Source organism: Trichomycterus rosablanca, chromosome 2 (assembly GCF_030014385.1).
Source record: "Trichomycterus rosablanca isolate fTriRos1 chromosome 2, fTriRos1.hap1, whole genome shotgun sequence".
Lineage (NCBI taxonomy): Eukaryota > Metazoa > Chordata > Actinopteri > Siluriformes > Trichomycteridae > Trichomycterus > Trichomycterus rosablanca.
The window spans coordinates 26,367,705-26,386,103 of NC_085989.1; the positions used below are offsets into that span (position 1 = coordinate 26,367,705).

Consider the following 18,399-nt stretch of genomic DNA (forward strand, 5'->3'; position numbering starts at 1 on the left):
TTGTGCCACACAGCAACATAGTTCCTAAGGCTCTGGGTTAAATCCTAGTGCCTGGTCATTGTCTGTGAAAAGTTTAGCATGTTCTCCTTATGTCCATGTAGGTGTTTTCTTCGAGTCTTGAATGTATGCGTTGTGCCCGTTGTTTCCGGGTAGTGCTGGACCCACTGCAACCTTGACACGAACAAAGTTGTTAATGAAAATAAGTAAATATTATCTAATGTAATGTAATACAAAAAAACTATAAGCAAACAAAAAAGAGTAGATTACATAAAAAATATACGAACACATTCTAAAAACTTGGGACATTGTAAATTAAGACTAGGAATGCTATGAAATGTCTAAAACCAGTGGCCCAGTTTTTTACGAGCAAGGATGGATTAAAGTTTGCAAAAAGAACTGCATGGATAAACAGCTTCTAACACATACTGGCAGGGAATTTAGGGAATTCATTACAGCACTACAATAAATCTCTGCACACAAAGGGAAAGGCTATAAGACATTATAGAATACTTGTGACCCTTGATCCCTCAGACAGCACCGCTGACAATTTGTCACTGCATCCACAAATGCAAGTTGAGTCTCTTATATGCAAAGTGGAGGCCATATGTCAACAACATCCAGAAACACTGCCAAATTCTCTGGGCTCAAGTCATCTTGGATGGACTGATGCAAAGTGGAAATGTGTGCTCAGGTCTAAAAAGTCCATCTTTTAAATTGTTTTTTGATTTAATAGGCATTATGTTCTCCAGACCAATCTCAATTATTACCTCTGCAAAGTTCAAAAGCCAGTGTCTGTCATGGTATGGGGGTATAAAATGGTTCATGAAAAAGAAAACAAAATAAAATGGTTTCATTGAGAAAATAAGTATCATTCCTCATTGCAAATGCTTTTTAACAGATCAAACAGAACATACAAATCATTATTAGGGTTGTATAATATAATTCATGCCATGGCAACAAAAAAGTCAATAAACTTTTTAGTGTGGTTATTTGTATGACACAACTGTCAGCTAAATGGTATAAACCTGACACACCTAGTTTAATGGATCTCTTGCTTAACGATTCACAAAAGGGTCTGTCTGAATGTTTGCGGCAAATACTGATGTTGTTTCAGCTTGTTATCAGTGTACATACAGGAAGAACACCCGTACCCCACATTTACGTCACAGAGTGTGTGTATGAGGTGCTTGTGTGTCTCTACGGCTGGTTATTCCAGGTGGCTGCAGTGCCATGCTGGGCTGAGTGCAGTATCTGTGTTTCCAGCTGGTATAAGTGGGCATGCTGAATAAGGCTCCGTTTGTATTCGAGCCTCTAGCAGGGTGAGAGGAATAAGACCTTTACAGCCTCTTTGGAACTGGCCCACTCCTCACCTCACACTGTATGGTGTGAGCATAAACTTGTTGATTTTTAATGTACAGAGTGAGTGGGTGTAAAAGCTTTCCGCTTCTGTGTTTGTGCATGCATTCTGATGTATCACTGGTGGTATATTACAGCCCAGTACATGCATATGAATGGCAGGTTTAGTGCAAAGTGAGTGTGTTCTTCTGTAGGCTTAAATTTATGAGCAATGAGCCACCCACTGATCTCCACGCCTTTAACCACCCACCACAAACATGAACGTGATACTCATGTTGCAGCCTCCTCCAGCCTTTGCCCACTTCACCCAGAGCAAGACATACCACATACATCAGCACAGAGAGAAGAACTTTAAATGCAGACGTATAAAACAAATAATACCAGAAAGAATCACTTTCCTTATAGGCTATTTTGATGATGGGTTGTAACTGACTGACATTCACATATAAATCAATCAATAATAATTTTTTCTATCAAATAATTAAGAATCTTTTTGTAAATGATTTATGCCTAGTTTACACTTTTTGCCCTGATGTTTGCTACAGAAAAATTGTTTCAATCAGAATACATCGGCATACACACAAGTTTTACAGTATTTGTGACCTTATCGTTAATGGAATCCATAATACCAACGATACTAAGAACAGATGATCTCTGCTGGCCATGATTCACCCAGATTCTTTTCTTTTTCGCTACATACAGTATTTCGATCACTCGCTTCTTGCTGACGTTCATTTTTAGAAGGAAAAAACCTGGCGTGTGTTTTCTTGACAAAAACAGACTCATCTGTGATTCCTCCTGTTGAAAGATTGTGTAGTGTGTGACCCCTTATTGCCAATCATATGTGTAGTGTGAAAACAATGACTTAAAAGACTCCTGATTACAAGAGATCAAGTTGTGTAATGTGAACTGTAGAGCGATCTGAACACTTTGAAAGTTGTGTAGTGTTCTAACTTAGCATTAGAATTAATATAATGCATATAAACATTTCATTTTCACATTATAGTTTCACATAAATAGTTTTCTAATGTATGTTTTTTAGTCACCTGCTCATACAAACATGTCTTGATTGCCTATAATAAGTACAGACTGGTCTGTACTGGTCACCTTTAAAGTGGTCAAATAGTGCTTCCAGTCTTGAAGCCTCAACAGGCTCATTGAGCAATCGAGTCTGAGAAGAAGTTAGTGTTCCTTGTCACAGTTGTCAGTGGGGTTTAGCTAACTGTGCTTTTCATAACTGTCTGATTCCATAAGTTTAAAGAAGGGAAAAAGACATACTGGGACACCAGCAAGGTCTACACTCATAGCTCAGTGTTATAATGCCTTTAAAATTGCTTATAGGATTGTGAGCAGCATACCCAGGTTTTTTAACCTGTTGCTTTTATGAAGTTGTATTTGTATTAAGGCTGTGAGTGATGGCAGCTGATATCTTGCATTAAAAGAAAAAACAGTAATGAATAACCTATTTGGTTCACATTTGTGAATGGTTCCCAGGCTAGAGGCAAGTCATGTGTGTTAGGAAAGCATGTGCATATGGTGAACATCTGTCTTTTGTCTCAGATTTATGTGTAAATGTGTGTTTATATGTGTTTTACAGTTACTATTTGTATAAGTGTGTGTCCATTCTGTATAAGCATGCGTACATGTGCTTGTGCAGAAAGCCAGATGTTTGATAACTGTGTTGATATAGTTTCTATATATTTTTATCAAATTTGTAAGTTATTATTATTATTATTTACAATAATAATAATAATGTTGTATTTTTACCTTTTACCTTTTGTGTTTTGGCAGATTTTGTGTTAGTTTTAATTTGTTTTATTTACTGCATGAATCAAATGCAGATGCTAGGAACAGAATTTGGCATAATCAACATGAATAAATGGTCACAAAGCCTTTATGTCAAAAGCTCAGACTGCTGGTGATGTAATTGTGTGGGGAATGTTTACTTGGCACACCAAATACCAATCAAGCATTTTTTTAATTACAAAAATTTTGCACTAGGTATAGCCCTATACTTGCAATAACTGAAAATGAACCCAATTTGTACAATACTGTGGTCAAAAAGCCACAAGCAAAAAAGATAAATGGATAATAAAAGCAGTGGTCAAAATAACAGAAACATCAGCAGCCCACAAAGTGAAAGTGGCTAGAAAAGGGTTAGTGCAGAAATGAAAACTGGTTGTCACATAATGGCAAGCTGCTTCAGCCGCCTGTGACGACCAAGTTCTTGGAAAAGACTAAAGAAAAGGAAACCCAGGACAAGCCGGGGATGGCAAAGCACTAGCAGCACACCACCCCACCAACTGGTGCAGCCTGCACTTCAGTGTGTATCCATACGTTCCAGAAAGGGCTGTCTTAGGCAACTTGTTCATCCAGGGTGGTTCTCTTAGGAAAGGTATCGCAACACCCACTATGTAAACGACCAGCCAATAACACTGCTGACAATGAACCGCATATATGTATTTTCTGGCTGCGTCACTTAAACACTTATGTGAAAATGTGTTAACCATGTTTAAAAATGAATAATCCCCCTATAATCTTCAAATTCTAGAAATGGAAAGAAAGTCTTTTTTTTATTTTTGAGGATTCAGCAGCACTGTGGTTTATGATTTTTTTTATCATTTTACTTGACTATAATGACCCTGGTTCCTCTCTCCCCAAATTGTACCTCATGTGGAGGTGTATGCAGGGGTTGTGTAAACATTGCTGTATGGTTCTGTAAAATGAAGCATTTGATTTGCCTCTGCCACTCTGTGTCTAATAAGAACCCATTTTTACCAGGCATGCTGGGAAGGGTGGACAGCAGCACTGATGAAAAGCAGTTTTCCTGCCTGTCCCTCATTTAGTGCTGAGCAGGGTTGACGTGCATAGGCTGTTTAGCTTTTTCGTTTTCCACCCCCTCTTTCCTCTCATTTTCTGTCCTACACTGTGTCCGACTATAAGAGGCAGATTATTGGATAACCGATCTCAGCTGTCACTTCTTCCTGTTTAGTCAGGCTCAATCACATCAATCATATTCACAAAATGAGGAAGAATCTCTGCCTCATCTCTATCGCGCTCTCTCTCTCTGTCTGTCTGAGTAGGTCTTTTGGGCCTGATGTTGCCTAGTGAGCACTAAGACTGTAGTCCTGGCCTGCTTTGGCTTTTGTTAACTACCTAAAAAATCTTTGTGATGGATTAGTATTTACTCTCTTTATCTCTTCTTCTGTATCTTTTGTATTTCTTATGTTTGTTCACACTGGGTCCTTTTACGATGGGTGCTGCATGGAGCTTTTACACTTCACAGGGTTAATATGAGTAAATATAATAAAGAGGAAGCACTCCCATAAGGGAATATGTGTTTGATTGGTATAGAGAATTGATTGACATTCCTAAAGCTTAGATCCTCAAATCAGTGCTGAATGAATCAGTGCCACATAGCAATTATTCCTTGTTGTATTTAATTCTTGCCCTCAGTTGCCTCTCTACTCTGACTGATTAAGCTGGTTGGTGGTAGACGTTCCAAACTACTTCAAAGCTGCCCAGGCCAAGTGCTAAATTAGACCTCAAGATACTTCATGCAGGCAGACAGATTTTGGGTGCAATGCCAACATCAGCCATAAAAAGAACTATGATAAGTCAACTCTTGCAGATATGTTCAGGGATACAACTTTGATGATAGTGTTCAGGGTCATTTGTGTTTGTGCTTTGTATTTAAAAACGTTGTGATATGCGTTTTATGTATTTGACCAGGGTACTGTATAATTTAACTTAGTGGTACTATAAAATATGAATTGAAGGGTAAAAAAGAATTAGACTGGCTTTTTAAACTGCAGCTCATGCTTCCCAGTTGGAATCACACTGAAGGATGTAAAGCAGGGGTATTCAACTAAAATTTGAAGAGGTCCAGTTAGAGAAAATTTCTTGAAACAAAGGTCCGGAATGTTTAACTATATATACAGTATATATATATATATAGCATTTAGCGGACACTTTTATCCAAAGCGACTTGCACAATGAGCAACTGAGTGTTAAGGGCCTTACTCAGGGACCCAACAGTGGCAACTTGGTGGTGGTGGGGCTTGAACCGGCAACCTTCTGTTTATTAGTCCAGTACCTTAACCACTGAGCTATCATTGCATAATATATAATATATATATTGATATATATTATATATAAGTAGCCTAGTAGTTGTATCAACATCTGCATGTAATCAATAACTGACTGTCAAATCAAATGTCTGTTTATTAGGATTATAACGTCATGTTTTACACTTTGGTTACATCATGACAGGAACGGTAATTATTCATTACACAAGACTCATCAGTTCACAAGTTTATATCCAACACAGTCATGGACAATTCAGTGTCTCCAATTCACCTCACTTGCACGTCTTTGTACTGTGGGAGGAAACCCATGCAGACACGGGGAGAACATGCAAACTCCACACAGAGAGGACACGGACCACCCCACCTTATCAAACCTTTCTCTTATCAAATTAGGAGAAAATAAAAATAAATTGTGCTCCAGTGGGAAGTAAGAACAGAGATGAGTCTCTCCATCACGGATTAAATGCTGTATTTTTGCTGTACACGTTTCTTTTTTGGAGAGCGTCATTTGTCTCCTGTCTCACTCGTCTTTTCTCAACTTTCTCCTGCACAGTCGTCTGTATCTCTCCCTTCGTTTGTTCTACGTTCGCTATCTTTCTTTTTCTTTCCACCGTCTTTTCACATGTAACTCGCCTCTAACTCTCTCATCTGTAGAGTTGCGGTGTTTACCGACTGGAATGCACAGACTTGATTGGCTGAGTGGTGTCACGTGATCTCTGGTGTCTGTGCGTTTTCTCATCCACTAAACCGCTACCGTAAATGGTACAGAAGCTGCGCCGGTTAAAATAGAAGCGCTCCGTCAGGTTTCAAATCCTAACTTTATGTTTTGGCTGTAGGTCCGGGTCCGTATGGGACAGCTTCTGGGTCCGGACCCGGACCGCGGTCCGCCTGTTAGTGACCTCTGATGTAAAGGATAGACTGTTTCTGATATTGGCAAAAAGATCATACTTTCTATCTAGACCTATCTTGCTGGACCATTCATGTTCTCTTGGTTGTTCGGACACTGATGACTTTGGTATTAGTAGGTATTAAAACTCAGGAGCACAAAACCATATTTTTTATGTTTTTTATTATTACATTTTCATGTTTCACCCCAACTGTACCTTGGCCAGGCTCGTGGTAGGTCTGATTTTCCCAGAATCGTTGCCCGCAATGCGGTAACACAACCTGGACAGGAACCAAGAAATAGCCAAATATATCTGTTTTGCTGATAGCACTGCAGGAGATCCAAACTGGTAGTGGTCCAAACTGGTTACCGCTGCGCAACCTTCTTTTTTTTTCCTTTAAGCTGAGGATGTCAGGCAGTAAGTCTCTCTATATATAAGGTTGTCTCCAGGAATTTCTCCTTAAAAAAATCTTTCATTGAACTTCAGTTCTTCACTGCTGTGCTTTCAAATTCAAAACTTAAAGATATTGATTAGTGGCAAGAGTCCATCTGTACATATTGATGATTATAAAATAAATAACACTCTGCAAGCCAGGTTTGATTTTTTTTCCGGTTTGTTTGTTTGCTGAATTTAGATGAGAATTTAGTTGTATTGGCATGCAGCGATCGATGAAAGACAGGAAAGCCAGGCTCAGAGAAAGTCATTGTAAATTCTGGAGTAATATTACACTCATTTACTTAAAGTTCAGCACTGTTCATTTACTTTAGCTATGTGGTAAATGATAGCTCTCTCTCTCTCTCTCTCTCTCTCTCTCTCTCTCTCTCTCTCTCTCTCTCTCTCTGGCTCTTGTTGCAGTTCTCTCTCTATCAAAATGAAATAGAACAAAGAATCATTATGCAGGTGAAAAGAGCTGACCAAGCGCTACTTATAGTGCATTAGAGTAATTCAGGCAGGACTCAAAGCTAAACATAATCAACAACACAAATGACAGATCATTTACTTTGCTTCCCTGGTGGTTGTTTCTCTGGAATGACTAAGTATGTGCAGGGTAAAAGAGTGAGTTTTTGTTTATGCTAAAACCACCACATTGAAAATACCTACACATTTCATTTCACACACTTCTACCTCATGCAGATTTATTGTGGATCCAATCACAATAGTTTGAGCTGGTCTGAAAGACAAGGGCTAGGTGTCACCAAGGTCAAAATCCTTGGTAGACTGATTGCAGTTTACTTGGTTAATTTCTGAGTTAATTACGTGTCGACACTTGATGAGCCCTTTTAAATGAAAATCTTAGCTCAGTGAAGAGACAAGAAAAATAATAGTCTTTTTTTTTTTACACATGTATTTTCCAGACATGTTAGGACATTTGTAAAGACTAACGCCTTTGGCTGAATTATGCTTGAGAATAATTAGACTGCATGGTTGTAACATGAAAATCAGTTTTGTACTAGAAAACGTCCTTTTTATGTTCAACTTATGTTAAACTTAACATTTGGTTTAGCAACATAAAAGAGGGTTGTTTGGAGTGTATCTATACTTTAGAATAAGCATTATACACATACCTGTTTTTCATGAGAGAATATTTACCAACACACCAGATGACAGGACATTTTTTAACCAGGTACATTTTACAGCCTGTTTTATAGTCAGTAATAATTTACTGACTGTATTAAAACAAGCAGTCTGTGAGCTAGCTTGGTAGAGTCCTAAGAACCTTGGTTTGATCCTCTTCTCCAGTTATTGCCTGTGGAAAATTTTCTCCTACCTTCAAAATACAGAGGATTCATTAGACACTAGATACTTTGTGCTTGGAATCTGTGTGCAATCAGTCTCATTGGAGAGACCTGGCAACCCGATAATTACCTGGATTTTTAGTGTCTAAGGGGCTTAAGCTTTTACTCATGATTAAGCTGCCTTCATTCACAAACATCCTTTCTTCTTTCCTGTGCAGGAGGGTTCATGGTTGCTGTCGGTGTCGCCATTGCAGCTTCACAGCTGCCGACACCACGGCCCTGTTGGACCACTTCAACTCGGTGCACTGCCAGGACTCTGTTGATCCGAGAACCACCCCCAGTAATGGCTGTTCTGCCCCTTCCACCCTTCGCATTAAGGAAGAGAGTAAAGGTGACTTGAAGATCTACAGTCTGGTTCCCCCGGAAGCTAGACCGGCAGAGGTCGTCAAGACGGAGACCCCTGACGACAAAGAGAAGGAAAAGGCCTGGTCTGGGGCTCGAGCAGGGACAGAGCAGCAGGTCCAGGGCATGCTTTGGGTACCCAAGGAGCGAGTGGCAGAGGTGCTGAGGGGAAGTCCCTCTCCATTCCCTCATGCTCCACTGGGGCTGAGTGCCTCGTCAGGGCCACAGGAGCAGCAGCAGAAAGGTGCCACCATGCTGAGAGACTCGCCAGGGCTGGTGTTCAGCCTGAGCACTGATGCCAAGGGCTATCTTCAGGGGACACAAGTGGGCACGCCAGTTGAGAAGCCAGGGCAGCAGTACCCTGGTTCTACAGAAGGCAAGAGTTCCAAGGAGGAGTCCCAGTCACTCCTGCGGGTAAGTTCCTCTTTAGTATCTATCTGTCCTTTGAGCACCACACTGTCTTACCTTTTTTCTTTACTTTTTAAAATTGGCAGTTATTTCCAAGCATTTGAGCATTAACTTTACTGACCATAAATCTGTGCAATGTTACTGGCATGCGACCACTGGAATTTTTGGTTAGGTTAAGAAACGTTGATGTGAAACATGCTGTAGAGTAGCAATCAATTATTACTCTCCAGTTCTTGCCCTGAAGTCCTGGCTTAAGTTTTGTAGATCCCAAGCCTGCTCTCTCTCTCTCTCTCTCTCTCTCTCTCTCTCTCTCTCTCTCTCTTGTTCTCTCTCTCTCTTGTTCTCTCATTCTCCTATATCTTGTGTATGTACAGTGTATCACAAAAGTGAGTACACCCCTCACATTTCTGCAGATATTTAAGTATATCTTTTCATGGGACAACACTGACAAAATGACACTTTGACACAATGAAAAGTAGTCTGTGTGCAGCTTATATAACAGTGTAAATTTATTCTTCCCTCAAAATAACTCAATATACAGCCATTAATGTCTAAACCACCGGCAACAAAAGTGAGTACACCCCTTAGTGAAAGTTCCTGAAGTGTCAATATTTTGTGTGGCCACCATTATTTCCCAGAACTGCCTTAACTCTCCTGGGCATGGAGTTTATCAGAGCTTCACAGGTTGCCACTGGAATGCTTTTCCACTCCTCCATGACGACATCACGGAGCTGGCGGATATTCGAGACTTTGCGCTCCTCCACCTTCCGCTTGAGGATGCCCCAAAGATGTTCTATTGGGTTTAGGTCTGGAGACATGCTTGGCCAGTCCATCACCTTTACCCTCAGCCTCTTCAATAAAGCAGTGGTCGTCTTAGAGGTGTGTTTGGGGTCATTATCATGCTGGAACACTGCCCTGCGACCCAGTTTCCGGAGGGAGGGGATCATGCTCTGCTTCAGTATTTCACAGTACATATTGGAGTTCATGTGTCCCTCAATGAAATGTAACTCCCCAACACCTGCTGCACTCATGCAGCCCCAGACCATGGCATTCCCACCACCATGCTTGACTGTAGGCATGACACACTTATCTTTGTACTCCTCACCTGATTGCCGCCACACATGCTTGAGACCATCTGAACCAAACAAATTAATCTTGGTCTCATCAGACCATAGGACATGGTTCCAGTAATCCATGTCCTTTGTTGACATGTCTTCAGCAAACTGTTTGCGGGCTTTCTTGTGTAGAGACTTCAGAAGAGGCTTCCTTCTGGGGTGACAGCCATGCAGACCAATTTGATGTAGTGTGCGGCGTATGGTCTGAGCACTGACAGGCTGACCCCCCACCTTTTCAATCTCTGCAGCAATGCTGACAGCACTCCTGCGCCTATCTTTCAAAGACAGCAGTTGGATGTGACGCTGAGCACGTGCACTCAGCTTCTTTGGACGACCAACGCGAGGTCTGTTCTGAAAGGACCCTGCTCTTTTAAAACGCTGGATGATCTTGGCCACTGTGCTGCAGCTTAGTTTCAGGGTGTTGGCAATCTTCTTGTAGCCTTGGCCATCTTCATGTAGCGCAACAATTCGTCTTTTAAGATCCTCAGAGAGTTCTTTGCCATGAGGTGCCATGTTGGAACTTTCAGTGACCAGTATGAGAGAGTGTGAGAGCTGTACTACTAAACTGCTCCCTATGCACACCTGAGACCTAGTAACACTAACAAATCACATGACATTTTGGAGGGAAAATGACAAGCAGTGCTCAATTTGGACATTTAGGGGTGTAGTCTCTTAGGGGTGTACTCACTTTTGTTGCCGGTGGTTTAGACATTAATGGCTGTATATTGAGTTATTTTGAGGGAAGAATAAATTTACACTGTTATATAAGCTGCACACAGACTACTTTTCATTGTGTCAAAGTGTCATTTTGTCAGTGTTGTCCCATGAAAAGATATACTTAAATATCTGCAGAAATGTGAGGGGTGTACTCACTTTTGTGATACACTGTATGTGTGTGTGTGTGTGTGTGTGTTTTCCTTTTCGGTTTTCAGTGAGGTCAGTTGTTTGCAGAGGTTCTTTTGTTGCTCACTCTTGCCCTCAAATGTTTGGTGCTTCTAACTGAGATAGGTAACCTGAGAGCAGTCAACATACAAATAAATATGCTGCCTTCTTTTTTAGCTCAAGCAGTAACAAAAAGCAGCACACGTCCCTGTTTTGGCATGTCAGAAATGAAAATGGGAGCTGTGGCTCATAGTGAATTGGTTTTGTGGGCTGGTTTGTATGTGCATACACTTGCTGCAAGGTAGTAGTGAGTGGAAAGATTTATCTGCTAATAAATCATTTAAATGTAAAGTTTCTCACAGAATTACACCACCGTTCACAACTCTTGACACAAAGCCGTTGGATTTATGCCATTCACACCAAATTTTGACCATTTTGTTTGCATGTTGCAGCAAAAATGCTGCGAGATTCATCAGACTAGTCAACATTTCCTAGTTTTCATAAATTAAAACCTGTAAACTGAAACCTGATGTGGTCTTTTGCTGTTGCAACCTATCTGCCTCAATGTTTGATGCGGGGGGCGTTATGGGGCTGCATTCACATAACAAGCCTTTTGCACTATGTTGACCACTACACGACAAGCTTAAACAATTAATATTTTTAAAAAAATTGCATTTTGGATATGGAAATATGGATATGGATATGGAGCTCTGGATATGGAAAAATCAGGTAGGTTCAGTCAGGTCAGCAAAGTGGGGAATCTGTGTGCTGTTTGGTCTAAGGTAGGTTCTTAGACCAAACATCAGAAAAATGCTTTACTCCATCAGAAAAAAAAAATAGCATAGTCAGTGCAAAAGCAGTTTAGCCATGTATCATGTGACTGCATGCATGATACTTATTATTACTTAACCAGGTTTTAAAGAGAGTTTACTATAGTGTTTCTTTTGCATCAATAAGGCATTCTATTAGCAGAGCTGCCACTCACTGGATGATTTTTTGGGTGATTTATTCTGTATAAACTGTATAAACTGTTGAAGCTGCAGTGAATAAATATTCCATGAAATTAGTCTATGCCATAAAATGATTTACTATTGATTGATAAATTTTCAAGAACCTCTTTATCCTGGTCAGGGTTGCCACAGGGCCTGTTTGACCAGAAAACACTTGGCTTCTTTGGACATTCCCACCACCACATACATAGCCAATAGTGTCTGTGTAGACACCCAGTCGGACACTAGCAGCGGTAGCTGTACTAGATCTCTACACCACCCTGAGTGCCTCTGGTGTTTGATGTGAGCACTAACTAAAGCTCTTGAATCTGGTCTGTATGTTGCAAGCATTGTGCTGCTGCCACATGACTGGCTGATGTAATAATTACACAAATGTTCCGAATACAGTGGTCAGAGCATGTCAATTGTTATTGTATAATGCCCTCACTTGCAATAACGATGCCCGTTGTCCAGTCTCTGAGGTTAGTCCACATTTTAATCTGACCAGCTAATACAGAGAATCTGCCCTGGCCCTTAATACCCAGTGGTGCATGTGATCAGATGAGGAAAAAAAGAATACCCGCTAGTTGCGTGATCTATACCACTTTTTGTTAAAAATGTCTACAGATTGAAGTATACTTATTCAATTAAGAGCATCTTGAACTTGAATAACTAAATAAATTCTGAGTCAGTGAGTAAGGACTGATCAGCAGACACGTCTACTAGTGGAATCTTTCCTTGGCACTTTGCTGCATGCCTCCCCAGATGGCTTTCGAGGCTGGCTGGCAGACACGAGGCCGGGGTGTGGTGCTCTCTGTGGTTAAGTCATTAGCTGAGGCGTGTCGCTGAGTGTATGAACGCATTGAAGCGGGGGTGGAGGCTCTGGTCCAGCTTTTAGGAAACATTGAATCAGATTATAAAAAGTATTCTTTGTGCCAGCTTGGGCTTAATGGGACTCAGAAAAGATTGAAGGTCCATCACAATATTTTTGAAGTTACCATGACTTAGCGTGTGAGTCACCACAGAGTTTATAAAACCAGGCTCAACCAGGGAGGGGCCATTTATTGAAAAACCGGAAGAACCCAGACAGGAGCCAAAGCTCCAATAAGCTTCTCTGGTGTAAGATTACTGAGGAATTTAATTGTAAATGTGGTATCACCAGCAGATATATGACTCCCCATAAAAACCTAGGTGCATTTTTATTTGCATTTAGTCCACATTCCAGCCACAAAGCTGATATTAAAAATCAGTTAAAAGCTGTAGGTTGCATGGCTGTAGTAGTAGCTTTGTGGTCCTATGTTTGATCCCCACTTTAGATTTCTGTGTGGGGTTAGGCATGTTCCCACCTTTAAAAAAACACCAGAGTTGGGAATTGTCTCATTTAAATTCTTGCTAGGTTTGAGTCTAAAATAACGAGAGAAAATTAGGATTAAACACTGAGTAAATATGGGGTAAGGGCAGCATGACAGAGCTGCTGGTAGTGTGAGTGCCTTGCAGCCTCAGGGTCCTGTTAACCTGAGTTTAAACTTTGCATAAAACATGGATTTTCCATGTGTGTGTGGTTTTTACCAGGTACTCTGAGCTTGTAATAGAATAGTGATATGCTAAGGCTGTATTTCCACCTTGCATCTTGTGTTACCTTAATTAGGATGAAGCATACATAATTAGTCAGTGGTAATTTTATGATTAGTATGCATCAGTACTGGAGTAATTGTAGTTTTTACATTGTATACGGTGCTCAGGTTCTATTATGCAAACCCACCACCACTGAGATTCGGGATTGAATCATTATTACTATTGGCCAACTGGACATCTTCACAGACATAATTGGCTACGTCTGAGGAGGGAATGGCCAAAGCCTTATGATGGATTGGTGCCCTGTCCAGACCTTCTACGACCCTGACCAGGATAAGGTGGTTGATGGAACTTAATGAAATGAAATAAAATAAAAAACAGTATATAAATATATAATGAATACTGGATATGATTTTTTTTTTCAGACAGACACCCCTTTGCAAAAAATTATTGTCCCCCTCTCTTAAATTTAATCTATATTATATGTATTTTAGCAGCCCCCTACCAAAACACAAAAAGTGCAAGGACACAGTGAGTAACCAAACCATCACGCAGCATCTGGCTTAGAGGACTAAACACCAGAAAGAGGGTTTAATTTATTTATTCATCCCTAAGGGACTCTTCGTTAGAAAAGCAGGCTGTTGGCTTTTAATTATGTTTTGTAATGCCAGTGTGCATGCTCATTACTATTTGCTTATTGCTTTTCTGTCTATCTCGGTGCGCTCTTTTCAAATGTTTATTTTGTTTCTGCTTCGTAAAATGAAGTTATCGAGTCCGTATTGCACATCAATGATTCCATTACTCCCCCAGATGTCCTCTCCTCTCTGTAGCTTCTCTTCATTTCCTGAGTTTTTAGGTCTCCCAGGAAATGGTTTGCTTTAACTGCTAAGCTAATGGAATGTATATTTCTAAATTTACAGCCTTTTCTATATTTTAAGATTGAATTAAGTAAATGGTTCTCAGACATTTAGTCATCGTGATTTGGCAAAAAGAGAACTTCTCTGGTTAAAATCATAATTTTTCTAAGCAAGAGTTTCCTTAAATGATGAATCACGCTGTCATTTGTCATGGCAACCAAGCTGCGAGCTTTATTATATGTGAAGGCCAAGTCTCTCATATCATGTGACCTGATCATTTCCAGTATCACAGTGTACATGATGAAACACTTCGCCTGCTGTTCATACAGCATTTTCTTCAATCAGCAAACCTATAACAGCCTTGTTACAAATTCTCAATGCTGCCTGCAGTCTGCACTTTCTTGGTCCCCTGACTTTTTATCAGAAAATTACTTTCTATGCGTCTCTCATTGAAAAAATTTTACTAATGTGTTTGTCCAGACGTTTGCTTGTTTTTTGTTTGTAAGCACCTTCTTTTTTCTAAAGAAATGCTTTTTTTTAGTGCATTTTAATAAAGTGCTGAATGTGACAGTTATTGATTAACCTACTAAACAGTAACCAACAAATATGCTGTATACGTGTAGGAAGCACATTCATTTATTTATTATGTCATCCTTTATTTATTATTAATAAATATTCACCTATGCACCTCAGAGAAAACTCATAGACAAAGACTAGAGACAGTGACATAAGGCAGAGAGAGTGTCTGTAGACGGGGTAACTACAAAAGGTATTTCTGTACACATGAATAACTAGAGATGGTGACTAAACTGGATGACTAGAGACAGGGTTTTTCTAGACTGGATGACTAGAGACCGGGTTTTTCTAGACTGGATGACTAGAGACCGGGTTTTTCTAGACTGGATGACTAGAGACAGGGTTTTTCTAGACTGGATGACTAGAGACAGGGTTCCTCTAGACTGGATGACTAGAGACAGGGTTCCTCTAGACTGGATGACTAGAGACAGGGTTTTTCTAGACTGGATGACTAGAGACAGGGTTTTTCTAGACTGGATGACTAGAGACAGGGTTCCTCTAGACTGGATGACTAGAGACAGGGTTCCTCTAGACTGGATGACTAGAGACTGGGTTTCTCTAGACTGGATGACTAGAGACAGGGTTTCTCTAAACTGGATGACTAGAGACAGGGTTCCTCTAGACTGGATGACTAGAGACAGGGTTCCTCTAGACTGGATGACTAGAGACTGGGTTTCTCTAGACTGGATGACTAGAGACAGGGTTTCTCTAAACTGGATGACTAGAGACAGGGTTTCTCTAAACTGGATGACTAGAGACAGGGTTTTTCTAGACTGGATGACTAGAGACAGGGTTTCTCTAGACTGGATGACTAGAGACAGGGTTTTTCTAGACTGGATGACTAGAGACAGGGTTCCTCTAGACTGGATGACTAGAGACAGGGTTCCTCTAGACTGGATGACTAGAGACTGGGTTTCTCTAGACTGGATGACTAGAGACAGGGTTTCTCTAAACTGGATGACTAGAGACTGGGTTTCTCTAGACTGGATGACTAGAGACAGGGTTTCTCTAGACTGGATGACTAGAGACAGGGTTTCTCTAAACTGGATGACTAGAGACAGGGTTTTTCTAGACTGGATGACTAGAGACAGGGTTTCTCTAGACTGGATGACTAGAGACAGGGTTTTTCTAGACTGGATGACTAGAGACAGCCACTAGAGCAATGGTGGCTTAGTGTTTAAGGTACTTAAATAGTTATCAGACGGACACTGGTTTAAATCCCACCGCTACCAATTTGCTTTTGGGCCCCTGAGCAAGGCCCTTAAGGCTCAGTTTCTTGCATTGCTCTGGTGCCCTGGAGAATCCACATTTAGCACATGAAAGATTTATAAAACTTTATTTAAATTTGCAATGATTTATCAATTTCATTTATAAATTTGTTGATTAATAATAAATTATTCAGTTATAATTTAGCCTAACCAGGATTCCTTTGGCATATTCTGTTTTTATTTTTTCACCCGTGTGTTGACCTCCAGCAATGATTTGTCTTTCCATTCTGCATTTCTTAGTTCTTATTACTATTTAAATGGGGCTTGCCCACCCTCCTGATCTTGATGTAGGCCTAGGTCAGACCTTACTACAAAAAAGGCACAGTAGGCAGTACTCAAGGGGAACACAAGCAAAGTCTTTTAAAAGTGACTTTTTTGGCTTTTTCTTAGTTTTTTATATGCAGTTCTAGAACGCCTTCTTGGGCGGTTCAGCAAACGTTAGTCCAGCAATAGGTTGATGTGTGGTATGCTGTTTAGAATAGACAGAAGAAAACAACCATGGTGGAAAGGAGTGGATTGCTGATGAGCATGCTTTTGCGGCCTAATGTAGAAACAGCTGACTTAATAGCTTAAGCTGGAGAGTGGCACAGTGACACTGATCGGGTCTGCAGATTTGGGGAATGGCACAGGAGATGGAGGTTTAGCAATAAAACATGATGACGGGGAGCAGGAAGTGGGGAGATGGAGGCCTCTAAACAAACACAAAAACAACAACAGCTGTTGCTGGCAGTAGGCGAATGCTTGATTACCTTGTGGAATGTGGCAGAGATTATTTGAAACTGGCCACTTGGGACAATGACAGACATGCAAGGTACTCCAGCTGCAACAGTGCCAGTCTTAATACTCTCCCACTTCAACTGATGATCTGTCAAGTCTGGATTCTCCAGCTTTAGGAACTCACAGCTTGTTTGAAGAGCTATTGTGATGCAGTACTTGTGTGCTCAACCTGGAGCACTGGCAAGGCAAATGACCTAAAGGAGGTGCACATGCACATGGGATTTTGAATGAGTAGCAGTGTGTGGTGGAAAACCTGGTGCCTAATGTTGGCTCACTTTTGGTGCCAGCTAAGTGAAGTGGCCCAGGTGATCCTGCCCAGCTGTGCTGTTAAAAGATGGCCTTTCCCCGGAGAGTCTGAACTTAAGTAACCTAGCACTTCTAACTTTCATCACCTCATTCTGCTGATGTGGCTGCCAGCTCCCATATGCTGCCAGGAGAAAAAAGGGCTATTCTGCCCACCTTAGTCCCCAGGCACTGTGCATGTCACTGGCCCTGAGACCTCAGCTTCTGTCCTTCTGTAGGTGAGAGACTAGCCTGCTTGGTGTCATCTTCTGCTGCTGATCCCAACAACTCCAATTAATTTCCCTTTGTCTGCCTTTATCCTGTTCAGGGTTGTGGCGGTTCTGCGGGCTGTCACAGGGACACTGGGCACAGAAAGACAATTAGATGCAGTTATTAGCATTTTTAATTTTTTTAAATAATTGTGCAGCAGGTAGTGTTTGTCCCAAATAGTTCTATCATAATGGCTTTGATCCCAAGGTTTGTTTTTCCATATACATACCACCATTACCTAGACATTTTTTGTGCCTGATATATTTTTGTCCTCTGTATTTGACAAAAGTTTACCACAAACTTGTGTCCATTCTATAAAAGCAGAATAATACAAGAGTTAGGGCTACTTCTTACCAAGTGTTAAAATTCATCGTAGAGAAAATGAAAAGGAGTCTATGCGTTTCTATTAACAAGAATATTTGAAAGAAATGTCTAAATCGTTTAGCCATTCTAATCTCCTAACCTTCTTCCTGGCAAAAAATGTACCTGCCTCTGTCCCTTTGCCATCTTCCTGATTGGCTCATGGACAGACCAGACCAGAGCAGGAAGTTGGAGCAGATGTTTGTAGGCTTTGTTCAAGGTCTGTCCATTTAAAGCACAAGCCACAGGATACAGGGTGAATCTCAAAGCTGACTTGGCACACAGATTTTTTGCAACACTGGTGTTTTATTATAGTACTTTATTGTGGTTCACTGACTAGGGAGACATGAAATAGAACCTCTTCCTGAAAAAAATGACCTTAGTGGTTATACTAAGCTTTATTCTAATTCTATGCTTTAAATTGTTATGCTGGATTTGATAATTTCTGAAGTTTTATAGCTAAATGTTAATAGTGACCTCCTAACATGTCTGTATATTTAACAAGCTGTTATATATCTCAGTTCTCTTGTATAGTTTATGTACCAGTGTATCAATAAGACAGTGCTGGGCA

The 18,399-nt window shown here is 40.6% G+C and overlaps 1 protein-coding gene across 4 annotated transcripts in view; it reads left to right on the plus strand.

Annotated features, from left to right (window-relative positions):
• Nucleotides 1–18,399, plus strand: part of trps1 (trichorhinophalangeal syndrome I) — a 93,005-nt gene that overhangs the window by 46,042 nt on the left and 28,564 nt on the right. For all 4 annotated transcript variants that reach the window (XM_063013196.1, XM_063013188.1, XM_063013181.1 and 1 more), the window contains exon 5: nucleotides 8,286–8,883. In XM_063013196.1, the coding sequence (XP_062869266.1) occupies nucleotides 8,286–8,883 (598 nt within the window). The remainder of the gene's footprint in view (nucleotides 1–8,285; nucleotides 8,884–18,399) is intronic.